Source organism: Protopterus annectens, chromosome 13.part0, assembly GCF_019279795.1.
Source record: "Protopterus annectens isolate FY-2018-M chromosome 13.part0, PAN1.0, whole genome shotgun sequence".
Classification (NCBI taxonomy): domain Eukaryota; kingdom Metazoa; phylum Chordata; order Ceratodontiformes; family Protopteridae; genus Protopterus; species Protopterus annectens.
The window spans coordinates 1,054,586,298-1,054,610,961 of record NC_056747.1 but is presented as its reverse complement, the minus strand read 5'-3'; the positions used below and the strand labels follow the sequence as shown (position 1 = coordinate 1,054,610,961).

The window sequence follows — 24,664 nt, the reverse complement described above, 5'->3', positions numbered from 1 at the left end:
CAGCTACATTTATGGTAAGTGTACACAACTGTACTTTTCTGTGGCTGGGACTTTTTGGCAGTCTACCGAGGGGTGATTGTCAGAAGCCCTGAGACTTTGCTGAATTGTTGCTGTCAGGAAGTGTGAAGTCATTTGTCCCTGCACCCTGCACCTGTTTGCTTGGAAGTTGATCACCTCAGACAGAAAGATGGACACAGACTGGAGAGCATGGTTATATCCAAGGGTTCTACAATACCATTGCTTTCTTCCCTACTTTTCAATTCAGTTTCCCTGCTGGATGTGACATCCCATCAAAAGAAACTGGCATAAAAGTTATTAAATCTTCTCAACAGAAGAACTATTCAGGAGTCCCCACCACACGAAGAATGGTCTGGATACTGCTGCAGGATCTTTTTGGGGCCAAAGAAAACAAAGGTTGTCTTCTTCTTTCGGCTGCTGTCGTTGGGGGTCGCCACAGAGGATCATCTGTTTCCATTTCTTCCTGTCCTCTGCATCTTGCTCTATCACACCAACCACCTGCATGTCCCCTGTCATCACATCCATAAACCTTATCTTAGGCCTTCCTGTTTCCTGGCAACTTCATCCTTAGCATCTTTTTCCCAATATACTCTGCAGCCCTCCTCAGCACATGTCCAAACCAATGTAATCTTGCCTCTCTGGCTTTGTCTCCAAACCTTCCAACCTGGGCTGACCCTCTAATATACTTATTCCTAATCCTGTCCACCCTCGTCACACCCAGTGCAAATTTTAACTCTGCCACGTCCAGCGCTGTCTCCTGCCTTTTTGTCAATGCCACCATCTCCAACCCATATAACATAGCTGGTCTCACTACCCTCTTGTAGACCTTCCCTTTCACTCTTACTGGTACTCGTCTATCACAAATCACTCCTGACACTCTTCTCCACCCACTCCATCCTGCCTGTACTCCCTTCTTCACCTCTCTTCCACACACACCATTACTCTGAACTGTTGATCCCAAGTATTTAAACTCATCCACCTTCACCACCACTACTCCCTGCATCCTCACCATTCCTCTGTCCTTCCTCTCATTCACACACACACACATATTCTGTCTTAGTCCTGCTGACCTTCATTCGTCTTCACTCTAGAGCATATCTCCACCTGTTCCCTACTCTCACTACAGATCACAATGTCATCTGCAAACATCATAGTCCACGGAGACTCCTGTCTGATCTCGTCTGTCAACCTGTCCGTCACCATTGCAAGTAAGAAAGGACTCTGAGGTGATCCTTGATGTAATCCCACCCTCACTTTAAATGCATCCGTCACTCCCACCGCAGACCTCACCGCTGTCGCACTACCCTTGTACAGATCATCACCACTTCATCCAACTCGCTCCAAAATTTTTCTTTCTCATCCATGGCACACCCAACTTGTGGAGCATATGCAGTAACAACATTCATCATTACACCATCATTTTCCAGCTTCATAAACATCACTGTAATCGACACTCTCTTCACCTCCAAAACACACTTAGCATACTGTTCCTTCAGGATAACCTCTACGCCGATACTCTTCCCATCCACACCATGATAAAACAATTTGAACCTGCCTCTGATACACCTTACCTTGCTCCCGTTCCATCTGGTCTCTTGCACACACAATATACCAACCTTCCTTCTGTCCATCGTATCAGCTAACTCTCTCCCTATACCAGTCATACTGCCAACATTCAAAGTTCCGAACCTCACTACCACAGTCCTAGCCTTTACCTGCCTTTGGGCATGCCTTTCCCCTCATCTCCTTCGGCCAACAGTATCCCAATTTCTGCCAGCACCCTGTTGGCCAACAGTACTGGTGGCAGTCACTGTTGACGTGAATTATGAATTTAAGCAGCCTAAATGCATTCATTCCAAAAGAAACATTTATGTGCATTTGGTCCTCAGAAGGAGATTGGATGTAATCTTTGGACCTTTAGATGCTTTTCTCCATGTAAAAATTGCAAGGAATAGTAGAGCAGTCTTTTTCAATTCTGAATGCTACCATTTGGTCTTGCCTCAATCCCCATGGTTTTCACCTTATGCAGGTTTGTGATCACTGTGCGTTTACATCTCCAGGGAGCCAAATTGTTCCTGTATCAGTACAGTGGTTCCTAACTTGCCCCATTCATAACTCACTCTGTGTCAGTGAGGGAGTCTCTGATAGGAATGTTCCAGTCCCTGGGAGTAACCCTGAATGTAATCACAGCTGCATATAGTTCAGATGTTCATCGTGTTACACTGCTGCAGTCATCACACTTGGGTTATCCTGCCATCAGGCAGTCCCGCAGTCGGCCAGAGTTCCAAAGTCTTGGTCCGGCGTCGGTTGCTGTCGCTTCTTCCCTGATGTCAGTGCGCCAGGGGTATATAATATGCATCCGACACCATTTTCTTCAGTCTTTCTTGCCGCGCGGTGCCCGAAGCAGAAGCAGTTCGCAAGTGCCTGTCGGACAACTCCTGAGATTTTCGAAGTCGAATTTCAGATCCGAAGTCTTCAAGAAAGCCAAGTACCCCGTTGGGGAAACCTTTTTCTTGTCTCAGACCGATGTCAGAAAAAGTTAATTGTATTTCTTGTGGGAAGCAAATACCTCATAAGGACTTCCACTCTTACTGTATTCCATGCCTAGGCCCTGATCACGGCGTCACTAGTTGTCGGTTTTGTGCTAGATTCAACAAACGCACTATAAAAAGACGTTTTGATTTTGCTTTACACTACTTTGGCCGAAGATTCAATTATACCATGCCGTCGGATCAGCCAATGACCTCAATACCGAAAAAACGCAAAGACAAGGATAAAGACAGGCATCCGAGGTCCAAAACCGATGACGAAACCTCTTCTAGGCCAGTCACCGGTTCTCAGTGAGGCGCTTTCGCAGCCTCTGACACACGCTACCTCAGAGCCACAGGCCGCTTCCGACTCCCACGTGGAGACATCTAGGCCTCTGGAAACTCAAGGTATTGGGCCTACGGAAACTAATCCCTCAGATGGGTCTGGAGCCACTGAGCAGGCATCGGCTTCTGAGGGTGTTTTCAGACCTTCACAACTTACCATTAAAACAACAGCCAAGACAAAGGTACCATTAAAGACAAAGAAACAAGTACAGCATTCTCCTGGACAGTCCTCCATGCCTAAGAAATAGATGCTTAAAATGTCTGAAGACCTCATTACTCTAATCAGGGGTTCCCATCCCCCTCCTGAGAAAAGGCCTAGGCAGGATACAGACTATGACTCCTCTGATCAGGTTTCCATTTACTCTGATTCCTCTTCAGACCAGGGATACTCTTTACCCCCCCCCCCCCTATGAGGACTCTGATGCTGAGGAATCTATCCCTTCAGCCTCTCCTCCTGAGGATTATTCTTTTGGGGAAACTTTACATACCATGAGGGAACATTTCCATTGGGAAAGTCAGGATTACTCAGAATCCAAGAAAAGGCTCAGGGATTTCTTCTTATTGTCTCAGCACAGGCCCCTGGCTATCCCGCCTGTGCTAGATATTGTGGATGATGTGTTCTCTGAATCCAGCTTATCTCCTGACTCTCTGCCCCCTGCTCCAGCTAAGCCAGATAGGTATTGTAGAGTCCCTGACTCTCTCAAGTTTCTTTACAAAAACCCTTCTGCTGATCCAGAAACTATTTCCCAGGGTCCAAAAGGGGTTAAGGCTTCCATTGCAAAAAATCCAGTACCCTCTGACAGAGATTCCAGAGCTTTGGATAGATGGGGGAAGAAAGTATACACGGCTGCAACGTTAGCAGTAAGAGCTTTAAATTGCCAGTTTCACATGCTTAAGTGCCAACAATATTTAATGGTCAGTTAAAACAGAAAATGCTTGCAAGCTCAGAAGCTCCTGATTGTAAAGAAATGCAGGATTTATTGCATGCGGTTGAACAGGTGGGAAAACGTACTCTGCAATGTGGTTTTGATTCTTTAGAGGCCTATTGTAGAGCCGCAGTTACAGGTTCTGTTATTCGAAGACATGCTTGGTTAAAAGAACAGTTTACCTGATCATGGTAAGGCAAAATTATTGGATGCTCCTTTACAGCGTGTTACCTTGTTTGGTGTTAAGGCAGAAGAAGTGTTAAAGAAAATGGAGGATAAAGCTAAATCTATGCAAACAGTCAAGGATTTCTTACAGGTACAGCCACCTCGGTTTAGCAGAAATTGGCCAACAAAAAATTGGTCCTTTCCAGTGTCAGACAGGCAGATGCAGACGCCCAAGAGGCAGATCTCAACCCCAAGGCTCAAACAGACAACGACAGTGGGGCACCTCAACCCCAAAAGGAGGTGAGGACAAGTCTCAACCTTACAGGAAACAGTCACAATGACTTTCCTCTGTGTACGCCAAACACGTCCCTTTTGGAAGCCCTCTTAGGGGGAAAACTAGCACTTTTTTCTCAAAACTGGCAAACAATCACCCAAGACAAATGGGTCCTGAATATTGTGTCTCAAGGTTACAGATTCTACTTTCATACTTTACCAAAGCTAAAAGGAATGCCAGACCTGCCACAAAATGAATGGGCAGAGGCACAAAAACAAATTTCAGCCCTCATGGACATGAGAGCTATACAAAAAGTACCACAACAGGAACAAGGACAAGGATTTTACTCGAGACTCTTCCTGGTCCCCAGAAAGGACACAGCCTGGAGGCCCATACTGGACCTTTCAATTCTGAATACTTACCTGGATATTTTGAAATTCAAAATGTTGACATTACAGCAGCTTCTACCCATGCTGGGCAAGAAGGCTTGGCTTGTTACTCTGGACCTCAAAGAGGCATACCCGCATGTCCCTATCAGACAAAATTGCAGAAGATACCTCAGATTCAAAGCTGGTACAATGCACTACCAATTCTCTGCACTGCCCTTTGGCTTATCTACTGCGCCCAGGGTCTTCACGAAGTGCTTGGCACCAGTAATTGCATTTTGCAGACAAGAAGGAATTCAAATATATCCATACCTGGACGACTGCCTCATTCAAGCAGAGACAAAGGACATTCTTTTACAGCATCTGGCGTTTGTGAAAACGTTTCTAATTTCTCTAGGGTACACAGTAAACAAAAAGAAGTCAAAACTAGTGCCCTCACAACAGATTACATTCCTGGGTGCCAGCTTAAATACAATGGCCCAGATGGCTTACCTCATGCCAGACAAACAAGTGCAACTAACTCAATATTTTCAATTACTGGCAAAAAAGTCCCATCTCCCTGCAAGAAAAATTCTGCAGGCCCTAGGATTCATGGCATCCTGCATACTACTAATACCATATGCCAGACTGCATGTGAGGAAATTACAATGGTACCTAAAAAGTGTTTGGACTCAACACTCTCACAGTTTAGAAGCAGTAATTCCAATGATTCCCTGCCTACAACAGGAGTTTTGATGGTGGGCACAGGCATGTCACCTAAACAAGGGTCAGCCTTTTACCCAACCCACAGCCAGGCAAACTCTTAACAACAGATTCTTCAGATTACGCCTGGGGAGCACACATGGCAGGAAAATGCATTCAGGACAAGTGGACCACAGACCAGATGCATCTTCACATCAATCAAAAAGAGATGTTGGCTGTTCAAAATGCCCTAACAGCTTTCAAGGACCTTCTACATCCAGGACAACTATTACTAAAGACAGAGACAACACCACAGTAATGTGGTACATAAACAAACAAGGGTGCACTCATTCTTATCCCCTATGCAGGCAAGCCATGACTTTGTGGAACACAGCTCTAACGTACCAAGTTCACCTGCAAGCACAATTCCTGCCAGGAAAGAAAAATACTCTGGCAGATGACCTAAGCAGAAATATCATGGACCCTCACAAATGGAAATTGAATCCACAAATCTTCAGCATGATAATACAAAAATGGGGATGCCCAGACATGGATCTTTTTGCCTCCCCACTGAATTGCCAACTACAAAAATTCTGCACAAGAACTTATCACAAACAAGCATGGAAAGTGGATGCTCTTCTGTTCAGCTGGAAAAACCTAGAAGTCTATGCCTTCCCACCATTGTCTCTCCTTTCAAAGGTACTCCTAAAAGCCAGACAAGAAAAAACACAGATGATCCTGATTGCTCCAGACTGGCCACGCCAGCACTGGTGTACCCTATCTTAAGGAACTTGGCTCAGGGCCCACCATGGATTTTGCCCCAAATTCCACAGCTTCTGACTCAAAACAATCAGATCCTGCACGGTCAGCTCAAAACCCTAAACCTGGCTGCATGGCAGATACTTTAGGTCAAACAGGCAACACCTCTGTCTAAAGCTGTTATGGATGTCATTTTGGAGGCCAGGAGGCCTAGCACCAGGAAAGCTTACTCAGAAAAATGGAAGAGATTCTGCGCCTGTAACCAGGCTCACAGCCTTGACACTCTCGTTCCAAACATTCCTCAGATTTTACAATACTTAACTGAGATGCTGGACAGAGGCCTATCCTTTTCATCAATTAAGATCCACGCCTCTGCCATTTCTGCACATTACAACACGGATCCTCCTTTATTCTCTCATCCCTTGCTAAAGCAGTACCTCAGAGGGGCTAAAAACATAAGACTGCCCGGAGCACCAACACCAACTTGGGACCTCAGTTTCGTTTTGGAAAAACTGACCCTACCACCTTTTGAGCCAGCCAATACAGCCAATCTAAAAGTTTTATCATGTAAAACAGCTCTGCTCCTGGCAGTACCTTCAGCACGAAGAGTCTCGGAGCTATAGGCATTAATGGCAGTGGAACCTTTTATAATTTTTCATCAGGACAGAGTATCTTTAAGGACAAACCCTACCTTCATGCCAAAGGTGGTATCTAGTGTGGCTCTTAACCAAACCATCCATTTGCATACTTTTTATCCAAACCCCCAAAATAAAGGGGAGAAACTTCTGCATTCTTTGGACATACACAGGCAGCTATGCTTCTACTTGGACAAAACAAAAGCTTTCAGGAAAACTGAACAACTGTTTGTAGCATATGCTGCAGGATCACAAGGCAAGGCTATCTCAAAGCAGACTATATCCAAATGGATAGGACACTGTATTCGGTACTGCTACACACAGCATGGAAAATCAGTCCCTAATAACATTAGGCCTCATTTCACCAGGGCAACAGCCACTTCAACAGCCTTTCTCAGAGGAGTACCTACCAAGGAAATTTTGGAGGCTGCAACTTGGAGTTCAGTGCACACCTTCACCAAGCATTACCACCTGCCTCTTTACTCTAAATCCAGAGCAGGATTTGCCACTGCAGTTCTGCAGGGCCTCATAGCCAATCCTAACTCTTTATAGACCAGCCACCCAACCTTAGCTTTGGGATTCAATCCAAGTGTGATGACTGCAGCAGTGTAACACGATGAACATAGTACAGTTTTGTACCTACCATAAATGTAGATGTTTGAGTGTTCACACTGCTGCAATCCAGGTTACCCTCCCTCCATCCCCTCTGAACTAGCTGGACTTATCTATACTCTTCTATCCTATACAACCTTTGGGGTGTATTTGCTGGTAACTGAAGGTATTGTTTTTATTTTATACGTATATTTTTGATTAGCAATATGTATTGCCTACCTACTTGGGGGCACCTGACATCTGGGGCAAGAAAAACTGAAGAAAATGGCGTCGGATGCATATTATATACCCCTGGCGCACTGACGTCAGGGAAGAAGCAACAGCAACCGACGCCGGACCAAGACTTTGGAACTCTGTTCGACTGCGGGGACCACCTGACGGGCAGGATAACCCAAGTGTGATGACTGCAGCAGTGTGAACACTCTAACATCTACATTTATGGTAGGTACAAAACTGTACTTTGCTAATGTTAGTACTTTGCCAGCTAGATACCAAAGTTATGCTGGACAAGATTCCCCAGTGACCGAGCATAGGCCCTACAAGCAAACATTTCTGTTCTTTTTCAGTGCTGCACAACCACTACTTACTTTTGTGTTAGGTTGCTGGCTGTCCTGGTGGCACATGGTAGTGTCTGAGAATTCTTGATCGGAATGTGGCTCCTGTAGCACACCAAATCTGCATCTGTGAGGCCTGTAAATGTTTCTCATGATGGCTGGACACTAGCAGTGTTTCCACTGACAGCATCTTCCATTTTTCTCACATCCATGACTAGTTACCACAGATGTGCTAGCCGTTGAGTCAGAGGAGGCAAAGTAACAGGCAGAGACAGCACATGGTGTCTGGATGTCACAGGAAATTTCTTTTCATACTAGAGGTGAAAGCATTCATACTGATTTTGCAAGCCTTCCAGATCTCCCTAACAATGGGTGCTCTGGCCGTACAAACAGACATCATGGAAGTAGTGAGGTATATCAATAAGCAAGGGGGAACTTGTTCCACCCGTTATACCAGGAAGTTGTGAGGGTGTGGGAATGGATGATGTCAAACAACTATTTTCTGGAAGCTGTTCATATCCTTAGGCATTCCAGTACTTAAGTGGACACATTCTACAGGTGTCTGTTGCTACCCATTGAGTGACCTCTCATTCCTTCAGATGAGAGAAATATTTTCGCAAGATGGAGTGGAAACCGTGCTGTAAACTCTCTGTTATCTGACTAACACGAGGTGCAAGGACTACTCTCTCATTCTGTCATCGGGACCCTTCCTCCATGGTGCTGTAATTCACAAGTGGCCAGCTGGACTTCTATATGCTGTTCTGCGTTTCCTTTGTAGAAATTTGTCCATTAGAAAAAACTTCTCATGGTAGTTATCCTCCTAACTCCTTCTCATGGTAGTTATCCTCCTAACTCCTTATTGGGACTTGACTGATCTGGATCTCTCTGATGTTCATCGTGCATACAGCTGCAGTCATAACAGATGGGTTCTCCTGCCATCAGATGGGTCCTCGGTTGGCCGAATTCCAAAGTCTAGGTCCGGAGTTGGTTGTCGTCGCTTCTTCCCTGGCGTCAGTGCGATAGGGGTATAAAGGACGCCATTTTCTCCAGTCTTTCTTGCCGCGCGTTGCCCGAAGCAGAAGCAGTTCGCAAGTGCCGGTTGGCCATCTCCTGAAATTACGAAAATTTTGAAACCGAAGTCTTCTTGAAAGCTAAGTACCCCGTTGGGGAAACTTTTCTTGCCTCAGACCGATGTCAGACAAAGTTAATAATTGTATTTCATGTGGGAAGCAAATACCGCATAAGGATTTCCATTCCCTCTGTATACTTTGTTTAGGCCCAGACCACGACGTCTCGGTCTGTCGCTTTTGTGCTACATTCAACAAACGCACCATTAAGCGTTGGGCGGAGTTCACCCAGCATTATTTTGGAAAAACATTTAACTATATTATGTCGTCGGATACTCCGACTCCAGTTTTGTCTAAAAAAACACAAAGATAAGGACCGACACATGAGGTCCGTGGCCGCTACCGACACCACGCCAAAGCCGATTACACATAGTCCGGTTCTCAGTGAGGAACCTACGCAGCCCCTGACTACCGACGACACTTCACTGGTGGTGTCTCCTGTGCCCGAGGTCGTAGGCTCCTCGGCCCACACCCCGACTACAGATACCGAAGCCACTTTTGGCGTTGAACCTCAAAATGTGGACAGGTCTACCTCCACTCAAGGTGTCTACAGACCTTCCTCTTCTTTTTCCATCAAGGCTTTCACTAAGTCTAAAGCAGCCATGCATTGTAAGAGACAAGCTACACAGGGCCCATCTCCAGGCTCCATGCCTAAAAAACAGATGCTTAAAATGGCTGAGGATTTAATTACTCTTATCAGGGGTTCTCAACCCCCACCGGACAAAAGGCCCAGAGTGGATGAAGAATCCCCCTCCTCTGATCAGGGCTCCATTATTTCAGAGCACTCTGATGATCAGGAACATTCTTACTCCCCTTTTGAAGACTCTGATGCAGAGGAGTCCATTCCTTCTGTATACCCCCCCCCCCGAGGATTACTCTTTTGGGGAAACTTTGCATACCTTAAGGGAACACTTCCACTGGGAAGGCCAAGATTATTCAGATTCCAAGAAAAGGCTTAGGGAATTTTCTCTTGCTACCTCAGCACAGGCCTCTGGCTATAACCTCCTGTCTTGGACATCCTAGATGATGGTTACTCGGAGGCCTGCCTTAACCCGGATTCTCTGCCTCCAGCCCCAGTCAAGCCTGACGGGTACTACAGGGTTCCTGACTCACACCAGTTTCTATACAAAAGCCATGCTGCTGACCCAGAAACCATCTGACAGGGCCCCAAGGGAATTAAGGCCTCCACTGCTAAAAATCCATTACCTTCCGAGAGAGATTCCAGATCCTTAGAAAGGTGGGGAAAAAAGGTATATACCTCAGCTACCTTAACCATGAGGGCCTTAAACTGTCAGTTCCATATGCTAAAATACCAGCGGTTTTTGTTATCACAATTGAAAAGTAAAATGTCACAACCTGAACAACCAGACTTGAAGGAGTTGCAGGATTTGATGCATAGTGCAGAACAAGTGGGTAAGCATACCTTACAATGTGGTTTTGATGCTCTAGAGGCCTCATGTAGAGCTGCTGTTACAGGATCAGTCATACGTAGACATGCCTGGCTCAAGGAACAAACCTTGCCTGATCATGTCAAAGCTAAATTACTGGATGCCCCTCTACAAAAGGATGTATTATTTGGTGCTAATGCTGAGGAGGTATTAAGGAAAATGGAGGAAAAGGCTAAATCAATGCAAACTGTGAAAGATTTTCTACAGATACAACCCCCACGTTTCAGAAGAAATTGGCCTTCCAAAAATTCCAGCCACAGACAGACCCCAAAGAGGGAGATACAGGCGCCCGAGGGGCAGAGGACTTTCCCAAGGGTCGTTTAGAGGCAGACAATGGCAAGCTCCTACACAAAGAGGTGGTGAGGATAACTCGCAATCATTCAGAAAGCAAGCCCAATGACTTTCCCCTTTGCATGCCAAGCAAGACTCAAATGGCAGCCCCCTTAGGAGGAAAACTGGCATTATTTTCAAAAAATTGGCATATTGTCACAAAAGACAAATGGATCCTGGCACACCCTTCCAAAAATGAGAGGCATGCCAAACCTGCCACACAATCAAAGGGCAGAGGCACAAAGGCAAATTACAGATCTCATAGACATGAAAGCTATTCAAGAGGTACCTACGCACGAACAAGGTCAAGGTTTTTATTCCAGACTATTCCTGGTACCAAGGAAGGGAAAAGATTGGAGACCTATTTTGGACCTATCCATCCTAAACACATTTCTACTCATACCAAAATTCAAGATGCTCATTCTACAGCAGCTTCTTCCCATGCTAGGCAAGGAGTCTTGGCTGGTAACATTGGACCTCAAGGAGGCATACCTGCATGTCCCAATCAGACAAAATTGCAGAAGATACCTCAGATTTCTTGCAGGTTCAACCCATTATCAATTGTCTGCATTGCCCTTTGGCTTATCTACTGCACCCAGAGTATTCACGAAATGCCTGGCATCAGTAATTGCCTACTGCAGACTTCAAGGGATACAAATATACCCCTATTTGGACGACTGCCTTATCCAAGCGGACAGCAAGCACATTCTTCTGAAACATCTGGCTTATGTAATAATAATGTTGAACTCTCTGGGATACACAGTCAACAAAAAGAAATCCAGGCTAATACCCTCTCGGAAGATAATTTTCCTGGGTGCCAACTTGGACACAAACACCCAGATGGCCTACCTCACGCCAGAGAAGCAGGGGCAACTAACTCACTACTTCAGAGCACTAGCAAATTGCACCAGGCTGACTGCAAGGAAAATCTTGCAGGCTCTGGGATTCATGGCATCTTGCATCTTACTAATCCCATGTGCAAAGCTGCATATGAGGAAACTTCAATGGTACCTGAAAAACCTATGGTCTCAACACAGCCACAGTTTGGAAACAATAATACCACTAATTCCATGTCTACAAAAGGAATTTCTGTGGTGGGCTCAAGCATGCCAAACAAACACAGGTCTTCCATTCAGCAAACCTCAAGCAAATCGAGTCATCACAACAGACGCCCTGGACTACGCCTGGGGGGCGCACATGACAGATCGGTGCCTTCAGGGCAAATGGTCCCAAAAAGAAAAGCACCTTCACATCAATCAAAAGGAAATGCTAGCAGTAATAAATGCTATTATAGCTTTCAAAGACCTTCTGCAACCAGGTCAACTATTGATAATAACGGACAACACCACAGTTATGTGGTACATAAACAAACAGGGAGGAACACATTCATACCCCCTATGCAGACTGGCCATGTCACTTTGGAACATGGCCATGGACTTACAAATCGAACTACAAGCACAGTACTTGCCAGGCAAGGAAAACACGCTGGCAGACAACCTAAGCAGAAATATGACAGATCCACAAGAATGGAAGTTGCATCCAAAAGTTTTTACAGAAATAATCCAAGCATGGGGAAGGCCAGGCATAGATCTCTTTGCCTCCCACAAAAATCACCAATTGACAACATTCTGCTCAAGGATTTTCCATCCAAAAGCCTGGAGAGTGGACGCTCTCTCTCTTTCAGTTGGACATCAATGACAGTTTATGCCTTCCCACCTCTTCCTCTGCTGCCCAAAGTTCTATTGAAAACCAGAGCAGACAGACCAAAGATGATTCTCATTGCTCCAGACTGGCCAAGACAACACTGGTACCCACTCCTGAGGAGCCTGACGCATTCCCCACCATGGACCCTGCCTCTAATGCCTCTTCTCCTGACTCAGCACAGCTTCAAAACTCTTCACAGCCAGCTAAAAACACTCAATCTAGCTGCATGGAAGATTCCTTAGCATCACAACAGACCCTACTCTCCAAGGAGGTGCAGGATGTCATTTTGGAGGCCAGAAGGCCATCAACTAGAAAAGCTTACTCCGCAAAATGAAAACGGTTTTGTGTCTGGAATGAGAAAAAGTGCCAGGATCCTAGAAAACTGAATTTACCTCAAATACTACAGTATCTAGCTGACTAGATTAGAATAGAATAGACTAGATAAAGCAGTGGACTTTCATTCTCCTCCATCAAAATCCATGCCTCAGCCATTTCTGCAGAATACAACACTGATCCACCCTTATTCTCTCACCCTCTCTTAAGACAGTTCCTAATCTAATCTAAGACCCCCAAGGAAACAACCAATACCTGCTTGGGATCTCAATTTCATTCTGGAAAAACTGACCTTGCCTCCCTTTGAGCCAGCTGCCTCATCAGATTTGCAATATTTGTCCTGGAAAACAGCTTTCCATCTGGCAATTACCTCAGTTCGTAGAGTTTCAGAACTACAAGCTCCTCATGGCTGTGCAGCCTTTTATCGTCTTCTATCAGGACAGAGTTTCCTTACGAACCAACCCGTCCTTTATGCCTAAAGTGGTATCCAGGGTAGCTTTGAATCAGGCCATACACTTACCTACCTTTTATCCTAATCCTCAAAACAAAGGGGAGAGATTACTACATTCCTTGGACATCCACAGACAACTGCGTTATTATTTGGACAGAACAAAGCCTTTCAGAAAATCAGAACAGCTTTTTGTGTCCTATGCTGTAGGAGCTCAAGGAAAGCCAATTTCCAAACAGACAATCTCAAAATGGATAGCCCACTGCATACGCTTTTGCTATTCTTTTCATGGCAAAACTGTTCCTACAGGCATCAGATCTCATTCCACAAGGGCCACAGCTACCTCTGCAGCTTTCCTCCGAGGAGTTCCTACCAAAGATATTTTGGAAGCAGCCACTTGGAGTTCTGTGCATACCTTCTCCAAGCACTACCACCTACCATTATACTCCAAAACTAGAGCAGGCTTTGCCACTGCAGTCTTGCAGGGCATCCTGGCTCCTGCTAGTTCCACCTAGTGCCTACCACCCCTTTCTTAGCTTTGGGATTCTACCCATCTGTTATGACTGCAGCTGTATGCATGATGAACATAGTACAGTTTTGTACCTACCATAAATGTAGATGTTCGAGTGCTAATACAGCTGCAGTCCAGGTTTCCCTCCCTCCTTCCCCTCTTGGGACAGGCCTATTGGCTAACACCTCCTCATACAACCTGATTGGGGTATTCATTTATGGTGTATTTGCTTGCAACTACTGTTTTTTGATTATATTGCATTGCTTTATTACACAAATTTATGTATTGCCTTCCTTCTGGGGGCACCTGACATCTGGGGCAAGAAAAACTGAAGAAAATGGCGTTGGCTGGTTCCTTTATACCCCTGTCGCACTGACGTCAGGGAAGAAGCGACGACAACTGACGCCGGACCTAGACTTTTGAATTCGGCCTACCGAGGACCTGCCTGACGGCAGGAGAACCCATCTGTTATGACTGCAGCTGTATTAGAACTCGAACATCTACATTTATGGTAGGTACAAAACTGTACTTTTTCTGCCTCATCTGTTGGAGAAGCCCCTGTTCCTGAGACCCACTAAGAATCTGCTACCATATCCATCAGGGAAGTCTGACCCCAGATATTTACTCGCTCTCTGTCTCTCTGGTTCAGTACTTGGCTTTTCCTCCTCTTCCATCCATTGTCAATAACCTTGCTTTTTCAGATAACATGGTCAAGATTTACTGTACAGTGAATATTTATTTAGACAAATAGGCACATTTCTCCTTGCAGGCTATCTCTAGTGGACTAGAGTTATCTTCTGCACCTAAGTCTGTTGTACTTTGCTGTTTAGCAAGTATTTGTGATACTGGTTTGAGTTAAAGTTCATTTGGCCGCCAACTCCAGCTTCCATCGGGGGCATGCTGTTTTTTCTATACCTTCCTTGAAAGTTTACAAACTTTTTTTTTTTTAGGATACTTTTTGTTGAGACCTCTGGAATAGCTCAGTACCAGTTTGGGACTTGTATTATATTCTCGAAAAACTGACTCTGGCTTCTTTTGAATCACCTGTTAATACAGATTTACATCTTACTTGAAAAACAATTTTCTTGATAACTGTTGCTTTAGTAGATGGATTTCAGAACTCCATGCTGCTTCTGCTGAAACTCCTTCATTCTGTCTTTTCTCAAAGACAGGGATTCTGTCAGGACTAAGTGTTCCTTCATTCCAAAGATTACAGCTAAATCAAATTTAAACTAGTGTAGTCATTTGCCAGTTTTCTTTCTGGCCTGCTGTCTCCATGGTGAATGCTTCCCACACTGTATGGATGTCCATTGTCAGTTAAGATACAGTGCAGCATAGCAAAGTCCATATGAAAGGAGAGCTGGCTTATTTTTTCCCGCTAGTCCATTGGGCAAAAAGTATGCAGAATTACTCTTGCCAGATGGCTGTCTAATTGTATTAAGTTTTGATTTGTAAGGAGTAACAAGCCATTACATAACCTTGCTAAAGCCATCTCTACAAAAGTATAGCTGTCTCGGTACCCTTCTTAAAGAATTCAGCCCTTGATGATTCTTGTGTGGTGGACACACTGTCCGCATTAAATATCTTTGCCTAGCATAATCAGTTGGATCTGATCTTTAGGTCAAGACCTGGTTTGGGGACTACCATTATCAAGGGTTTGTTCTCCTAACAGAGGGAGCACGGGGCTCTGTTATTTGTTACAGAATATGGACCCAGTCCTATTAGATGCAAAAGTTAAATACTTAATATAATGCTAGAGTTGTAGGAATGGGTCCAACCCTTGTTAAATGCGTAGCATAATGCCAGATTTTAAGGAATTTGTCCATCCTTTGTTAATGCCCTGTCCACCTTCCCTTGCTATAGCTGGCATGCGTTTTTTGCTTATATATGTATAAATATTTATGTATATTCTTATTTATAAATAGTATATTCTATGGAAAGCACCCTCGACTGGATACTTCTCAATAATCACCCCCATCTATACAAATCAAGGACCCTACCAGATAACCTAAGTGACCACTGTCTAACTTCTATTATAAAGCTTAGAGAGGTCTATCCCATCAAGCCCACCTACAAAACTGTTGGAAGTAAGAAAACATTTAACCTTGTAGACTTTAAAAATGAACCTAGAGCCTGCCAGTGGACAGTCCTAAAACAGCTACCACTGGATGAAGCAGTACACTATTTTAATACCAAATTCCTTACTATCCTTGATTCCCGTGCACCTACCATAACTATTAAATTTAGGACAAGTATTGCTCCATGGCTGTCACAAGACACCAAGGCTGAAATCTTACTTAGAAACAAATCATGGTCCGCCTGTCGCACTACTAAATCCCCACAGGGCCAACTCAGATATCAACAAATAAGAAACGCCACTAAAAAATCCATCATTCTAGATAAGAAAAATTAATATGTTTATCTTCAACAGAAACATCACAGTAAACACCAAACATTTTGGGCCAGAATTAATAAACTTCTTCACCCAGGCCACCCCCCACCCCATCCCCCTCAGTTACCAATCTTAAATCTCCAGAGGACATTGCAAATATCTTCTTTACAGAAACCATACAATCTCTAGCCAGCCAACTTAATCTCGCCCATACCAATGTAACCAGTACTCAACCCTTCGTCAACTTTCAACCCATACCAACTTCTGTTCTTCGAGCCCTACTCAAGAAACTAAAACCTACCACCCTAGCTGCCGACCTTCTCTCAGCTGAATATTTGCAGAAAGCTGCAGATGTCATAGCACTCCCAATCTCTAGCTTGATTAAAAGAACTATTTCTGAAGGAACCATTCCCTCTATCTGGAAAATATCTCATGTAATACCTCTCCACAAAGGAGGGAGCTCCAAAGAACTCTCAAATTACAGACCCATAGCTATTCTATCACCCCTAGCTAAAATTATGGAAAGGTGTATCCACAAACAACTTGTGTACCACCTTACTTGTAACAAGCTGTTGTCGAATTCACAGCATGGCTTCAGGCCACACCACAGTACCACCTCTGCTCTCCTATCTTTCTCTGATGTCATTAACCATAACTGTAACAACCAACATTCCTCTGCACTCTTTCTTGATCTCTCCAAGGCCTTTGATATGGTCAACCATCAACTTGTCCTCCACACACTGCAGGCCGTCCCCCTAGATGCCCACTCTCTACTATGGTTCCTATCCTACCTCGCCGGAAGACAACAAGCAGTCCTCTGGCAGGATAAACTATCCAGCCACCTTCCCATCACTGTAGGAGTCCCTCAGGGTTCTGTACTAGGCCCCCTGCTTTTCTCCATCTGTACAAATGATCTTAACTCTGCCATTACAAATGCCACCTGCATTCAGTATGCAGACGACTCCGCTTTTATCTGCTCAGCCAACTCTCCATCCGACTTACTGTCATTGACCCAGGACACACTTAGCACAGTTGAGAACTGACTAGCAAATCGCCTGTTGATCCTTAATCCCAATAAAACTAAACTGCTACTTTTCTCCACAACCCGTAGGTCTTTCCCACTATTCTTCACCATAAACTTCAAAAATGGCACCATCATTTCTCCAGATGACCAAACCAAGCTCCTAGGGGTTATAATAGATAATAGCCTCAAGTTTGACATTCATATAAATCACACACAATTAAGACTATAAACAAAAAACCTGTACAAGATCAAAATTTCCTTACACCACATGTTCAAATCGCTATTGCCCGTTCCCATCTACTCTCTACCCTTCTCTATGCATCTCCTCTCTCCACCAATCTAAACAAATCTGACCTCAACAAACTATCCTCCTGCTACAATCACATTGCCAGATTTGCTACTGGCACAGCATTCAGGACACACCATTGCCATAATCTGAATAAGATTGGCTGGCTCGAGCTGCCTTCTCTACTGCAGCTCAACCATCTCATAGTAGCTCATAAAATCCTATACCAACATACCTGCACTAAAAATATTATCTGCCCTCATACTTCCCATAGGCAATTACGCTCATCTAAGCAACTACTGGTACTGACCTTCAAACCCAACAACTCTGCAGGTGATACCCTGTTTGCTAGCTCTGTCGGCAAAATATGGAACCACCTTCCACCGTATATCACCCAAGAAACCTCACTTTCCCTTTTTTAAAAAAACTCAAACATCTGAAATCACACTGGATTTGTCCCTGCTGTACCCCAGACTAAAGACAACTTGTAAGTCCATTAAAACCTACCTATCCAAGTATGAGGTCTTATATTTTAACAGCTATTTATTAATAATACAGAAAAAGTGTGTATCTTATGGAATAATATGGTTTATGCATCTGATGATGTAACATGTACATTGCCATTAGTTTTGTATTGTCTTGTTTTGCTGTATTTGGAGCTTTTCTCCCCGGGCCTATGCTGAAAATGGGCATGTATCCAGTCGGTCTATCCCGGTCAACAAATGTAAAATAAATATGTTTTTATTTATATTTGTTTACTGGGGTAGTGCACTGAACTCAGTGGACCATTTGCAGGCACAGCCTGGGTGAATAAGGTCAAATAAGTAATTAACAAAATATATTTATGGATACAAGGATATGGTATAAAATGTTTAGCTATATATACATACATATGTATATCTTTTAGATCAGTGTAGAGCAGGGGATGATGGGGGAGCTCCAAAGCGGACAGGGAAATTTGGATTGCCAGGCAGCCATAATGCCTTTGGCCTTGGTGCAGTGAATTACTGTGTGGAACCAGTCATGTTGATCTAACATTATGGAAGCCATATAACTTCTGTATATATATATGTGTGTGTGTGTGTGTGTGTGTATGTATGTATTACCGAAGGTCAGGGACATTCCAGTGTCTAATAGTCATGTGGTGTTTTGTGAGTGGACATTATTATATTAACAGAACTTGATAAAGAAATTTTTTTGGATTGCTAGACAAGAGAGACCTGATGCATTGGCTGTCTCTTGCAGTTTGAAGTCTAGCAGAACTTGTACAACCATGGAGATTTTTCATCAAGTTAATGAAATGGGGCAGAAACTGAAGTCAGAAAAAGTGCCTGAAATTTCAATACCTCAGAAATATGATGCTCAACAAATCCGTTCCTTGGATGGAAATAAGCCTTATGAAGGGACTTTGGCTGTAGTTTCGTTGTATTGATGGGGAAACAAGGAAAATTATCACCTATATGTGCACATTCAGATATAACTCATAGTAGCAATAAACTAGCAGGCAGAGCTTTTTCTTTAGCAGATGAAGCTGATACTGCTGTTTATCTTGCTACCCATTTCATTTTCAGAGCTCTTTTCATATGATGAATGCGGGCACATGCTTCCCATCATATTTCTTTATCTGCTGGTGGACTATGTTAAATTCTGTGAATTTTTTTCAGAGAAGAGTTACAAGTCAGCAACATAAAATAGTGCATTTCAGGCTGAGAAGATTCAGTGTGTTGTGAGGTCAGCAGCAAAGAATCTGTTAGCAGACTGCTTAACCAAAATCACTAGATTTGTCCCTTCTCTTGAAAACTCCAAAAACTGAAAATGGCTATGTTGAAAAAAAAAAAAAAAAGAAAGCTTTAGATTAAAAAATAAAGGAGTTTAATTTCTTTTGGGGCAAGTTGATTCTAACTATAGTTTTTGTGTACGTGGCCATTTTGGTTTCTTCACTTTGAGTTAATTAGTGCCTCTGTCATACTCCACTTTGATTTTAATTGTGGAAGGGAGAGAGCGGCATGTTTGCGAGACTCTTATTTTACAATTTTCAGTTTGCAGTCTGCACTATATGTTTAGGGTCTCAACTTTTTTCAAGCGGATTTATTGTAAGCGTATCTTTTTTTAATGTTTGCATTGCTTGTGTATATTATAGAATGTGTGTGTGTGTGTCTATGCGATATGTATGAACAAATCTGATAGGTGAACATTGATGTTTCAGGACGGCTCTGGTGGTTTACTGTCTTAGTTTATGGAAAATCATGAAGGAAGGCCATCATGTTTGTTTGGGAGAACCCAGGTTAAGAACCTTTTTGTAATTTAAAAAGTGAGTGCAAGGAGTCTGTGCTTAGACAGTCATGGACATTATCTTATCTACAGGAGATAGAATAGTTCCAGCACTGTCATACGTTTTGCTTTTATCAGTTGTGAGGTTTGGCACCAAGGGAACAGGAGGGGCACAGTCTTGGATTTGCTATTCATAATCCATGCAGAAACCTATTTTGCTGCTTCCTGTGCAGATGGACAAGGTGCACATGTATTGTGTCTGTGTGAGTTCATGTTTTTACAGTAGATTACAAGTGCATCAGTTACTTGATGGTTTTTCATCTGATTTACTTCGTCATAAACATCTCTCATCACAGCTGGATTTGTACCATACTGCATTGTGTTTAAAGAATACCTTTATAACTAGCTGATGAATTTCATTTGTTTAATTCATGGGTGTTATTTGACTGTCTGTTGGGGTACCAATCAAAAACGTTTTCTCTTTTGATTACAATCCCAAACAAATTTAGAGCTGAAAGAAATTGGTTTCTTATTTTCAGTTGTGTTATGTTCTTGTTTTTGTGAGACATTTAGGCATTTTCATTAAAATTTGGCAATAGAAATTGGTAGTTTGATGTTGGGGGTGGTTAATTGGCCTATTTTCGTTTACAGTTTTTAGCTATTAATAGTAGTACAAAAAATAATTTTGCATAATGTTGCTTTACAGCTCTTTATCCAGATACGAAAACCTCTCACATTTCCGAAGGTCAGTACTCCATTTTGTAATGCATCATGTGATTTTATGGGAGCGTACATGCGTAAGTTAGTAGAAGTTAGACTTTTAGTTTTATTAATTTTTATGCTCTTCTGTTCACATTTTTTTTGCAACTGAAAAACAATAGCAGAATGTGGGTCTTTTATCTTTGCACAAGTTTCATGGCTAATGTAGAGTGAGGAACAAGGTGGAGGGATGACAGCTGCACTGATGTTTAAAGTGTTAGATGACTTGGTGAAAATTCTTACATTTCTGTAATCCATTAATCATTTTCTGGCTACATGAAAATTGTACCGTTTTTACACAGATTTTAAACAGTAGTTCATGGTACTGGTTTAAATGAACTGGTAAAATGTCAGTTTCCGAATTGTAAAGTCTTATTTTGATATTTGCATCATCATACCTAAAAATGGGCTGAAAGAAAGGTTATGCAGTAGGGATATGGTAAGGCTGGCCCTCAAGTAATGTCTTTTTGTGTCTGTAGTCTGTGTTTCTGTTTCAGAAAATGAAGTCCCCTGATACGTAAATGTTAACTTCATTATAGTTGTACAGTGTTGCAAGTGTGGAAATTGTCATTTTGTCTGAATTCCAACGTTTTGTTTAGTATTTCCTGTGAATTTTGTAGCTTTTAGGATTGCAAGGCTGTTAACTTCCTCTTTTAGAAACCCTGCCATAAACTTGACTAGGGCAGTTTTGCATTTTGAGCTGAAGGAATTTTGTACTTAATTGCTTTTCATAGTAGAAATTCTGTTTTTGTCAAAGCACTCCATTTTCACACATCAGCGAGAAAACATTTCATATTGTTACATAATAATGTCTTTTCATTTGACTTTGCTTTTCATGATGGACATTTGCTTAGGAGTATGTATGACTGGATATTTGAGAGTCAGGAGTTTACACCTTTCTGGGATTCTTGGCTGTACAGAATTTAAATGAAAATTTTACATTACACTTATTTAACTTGTGTTAAGTCAGAATGAGGTCAGATGCATGGTGGTGTTCATCATAACGATCACTGCCATAGTAGCTTTAGCTGTATGGGTTATATAATAGCTGGCCAACTTCCAAAGTTTCAGGGCACCTTCCACACACCCACACGGTTAGGCAGCTCAAGCTGAGTTGAATAAAAGACACATTTGGTGACCAAACCCTACAGTGGTTTACTGCTGCAGAAGAGTGTGCTCCTTTAAGACTTTTGAGGATCGACTGTCTGCTAGTGCCGTTCTTTTGTTGATGGACAAGTTCTAATTTGGGATAAAAACCTTGCATTTTCTAAATATTATTTGTGTTTTAGCATTTTCCTCTTCATGAAAGTTATTTTAAAACTAGGAACTTTGTATTTTAATGGACTGTCACAAGACTGTTTTACTCTTAAAGGGAGCACTCTTTTTTTCCCTACACACTTCCTAAGCCTGACCCAGTATCTATAGCTTTAGTTCATCTCATTGCTGCTAAACACTGATGTGAGGTATTGCCAGCTATGCCAGGAGAAGTAGGGCAGTGGATGTGCAGCATATGCCAGCACAGCTTGCTGGAATTTTGTAAAGAACTATATGTCATGTATTTGTAAAGCTGCTTCTGTTAAAAATGCATCAACATTGGGTTCTGATTGTATTGTAACTGGTTAAATGTATATGTTTTAACAGAGGATACTGGAAGAGAAGAGGTTAATCTCATTCTGCCTAACTTTGAAAAATAATAAGAAATTATTATTTTTTTAATTTAGGCCAGAAAGATTGTATCTTGCAATTCTGTTTGCCGCCAAAGACAACATGTCTGAAAACAAGTACTAAGAAGACTTCTTTATTGTCTTGAGCAGTGAACTAATTGCTACTCTGAAAGGGTAAAAGTTTGAAATTGTTTTATGACTTCAGAAGCTGCAAGAGATCTTGGCAAAGCTCTGTGTGCATGTATTATTGACATGTATGTGCTAAATCCTGGCAGTTTCTAGCCAAGGGGGTAGCTTGGGAACCAGAAGTCATATGACCAGATGTGTGTGATGTCATTCTGTAAGCCAGCTCTGTAATGATATTTTAATACTAGATGGGACTGAAGTCTCAAGGCACTCTGTATTTGGAACGTGACAAAGAAGGCCCCTTCACCCGTTTAATCGTGCCTTGCTCTAATAAGTGACCAGGAAATAGTAATTCTTTAGATCAGTCAGAAAAATATAATGAGAGTAGTTGAGTATTGTTTTTTGTATCTGTATGAATCTATTCATCTGTGTTATTTTAATATTTCCTGTGATTGAAACTCTGGTATTTATTGTAGATAGATGTTTAGTATTTAATGTTTTTATTAATTATTATTAAATCTATTACATTTTTAATTGCGGCTGTTCCTTTGCAGGATATTTTAACCTTTGAGAGTACTCGTGGCCACTCTTGAAAACCTTATGGCATTGCTGAAAACAGTACCATTTGTATTAATATTAATGTCACTCATTATAATTGGGTACCCTTGTAAGAGCCTTAGAGTAGCTGGCATTGGAGTGTCTGGTGGCAGTAACTAGCTTATAGTCTGGGCAGAAGGGAGCATAGCTAGTAAATCTGTGCCAGCCTTTCCCAGGGGTGTGTGTGTGTGTGTGTGTGTGTGTGTGTGTGTGTGTGAAAATCAAATTTCAGAGAGTGTATGTATCAGCTGATTGGAGCAGGAACACGAAGCACTGATTTCACAGAGAGGGTGGTGGAGGACTTGGCTTGGACACTCGGCTGATGACTCAACCCTGTAGCTGTGCCAGTGGGGGAGTCTTTTTGGGGACCTGGAGGGAGAAAAGGAGAGAAATCCAAACCCCAGACTGTCTGTCCCTTGTGTTCTCTTAAGGGAAATTGTGCTTGATGCAGACAGCTGCATCTGAAAGTACTGGGTGTATCCATTTTTGTCCTAAGTGAACGGCCCTCTCCACTGTCAGTGGTGAGGATTCAGGCTCCTTGATTACTGGCCCAGAGAGGGAACATCACAATTTAGTTAATTCCAATCCGCTCTTTTTGATAAGGATGGGAAAATTATTGATAAGCATGGGTGATTTTCAGAATTTTGAATTATCAGGCTTACATGTTAGATTGTTCTGACTAATCGTGAAAGTATGAGGAATGTTGTAACTGCAATCGTTTCTTCTTGTGAGGAAAAATAATCTTTAGTTTAGTTTCTTCTGTTGCACTGGTCACTACTCATGGTCAGTAGCACAGTCCCGGGTGCGGAGTGTTGGGGGGAGTGGGGGCGACCAGCTGATCTCGATCTTTTGTTAATGCAGTACTGGATTTAAAAACTAGTGTTGCATTTGCGGTCAAACTTGAGTGCTGTAAGTGCTCCACATATGGTTTAAACTGTATTAACTGTTTGCTGCAGTTTAAAATTATTTTTTTTTGTTTTTCACTAAATCATGAGCACCATAACACTATGTTCAGGCAGGATACACACTGTAGCAACTGTTTGCTACAGTTTAAAACAAATCAGTTGGGGTGGTTTGGGAGTAGGGCACAGAAACAGAACCTGAATGGCTGGGGCAGGAAGGAGAGGCATGTCATTCATCTAGCTACCTAATTGGTCTGTCAATAGAAGGAATGTGAATTTTTTTCTTTTTTGCTCTTCACTTGAAGAGCAGAGGTGGTGGGGTGATGGTTCTTTCTGGTCCAGGGCACTGGTTGAACCAGCTATGCTACTGGTCATTGTTTAAGTGGGTATGACTCTGCCGGTACTATTTTGAGGTGGTTTGGTTGGCTGCATTCTCAAAACCTCCCAGATGATAAAAAATGAGATTTTAAATTCCCCTTTAGATAAAGATTTAGTTTATGGCTCCTCTGCTGCAAAGGTGAGCAAAAGTGTGATGAAAGAAATAAACTGATCCAGGGTATCTCTAAGATTTTTCAGCCATCCTTTTCCAGTTTTTCTAAGGGATTCTGTAACTCCTCATCCAGTTTTGGCAAAAAGTAAAATAAACCCTCTCAACAAAATACAGGTAAATGGATGTTTAAGAAGAAATGGTAGGGGGGTTCCAAAATAAAAACCTCGAACCTCCCAAGACCATGGACAGTCCAAGTCTGAATGACTTTTCAAGAGACCTTGTGATCTCTTACCACTTTGGCTCCATTTTTATTCCAGAAAGTCTGAATCTCTATTTTTCTGTTTGGCAACAGATAGTTTCAGACAAATG

General features: G+C 42.7%; 1 protein-coding gene across 3 annotated transcripts in view; it reads left to right on the top strand.

Annotated features, from left to right (window-relative positions):
* Positions 1–24,664, top strand: part of CDK12 (cyclin dependent kinase 12) — a 719,108-nt gene that overhangs the window by 60,264 nt on the left and 634,180 nt on the right. For 2 of the 3 annotated variants that reach the window (XM_044055049.1, XM_044055051.1), the window contains exon 2: positions 20,464–20,502. The exons of the other annotated variant lie outside the window; for it this stretch is intronic. In XM_044055049.1, the coding sequence (XP_043910984.1) occupies positions 20,464–20,502 (39 nt within the window). The remainder of the gene's footprint in view (positions 1–20,463; positions 20,503–24,664) is intronic. 3 annotated transcript variants of the gene reach the window in all.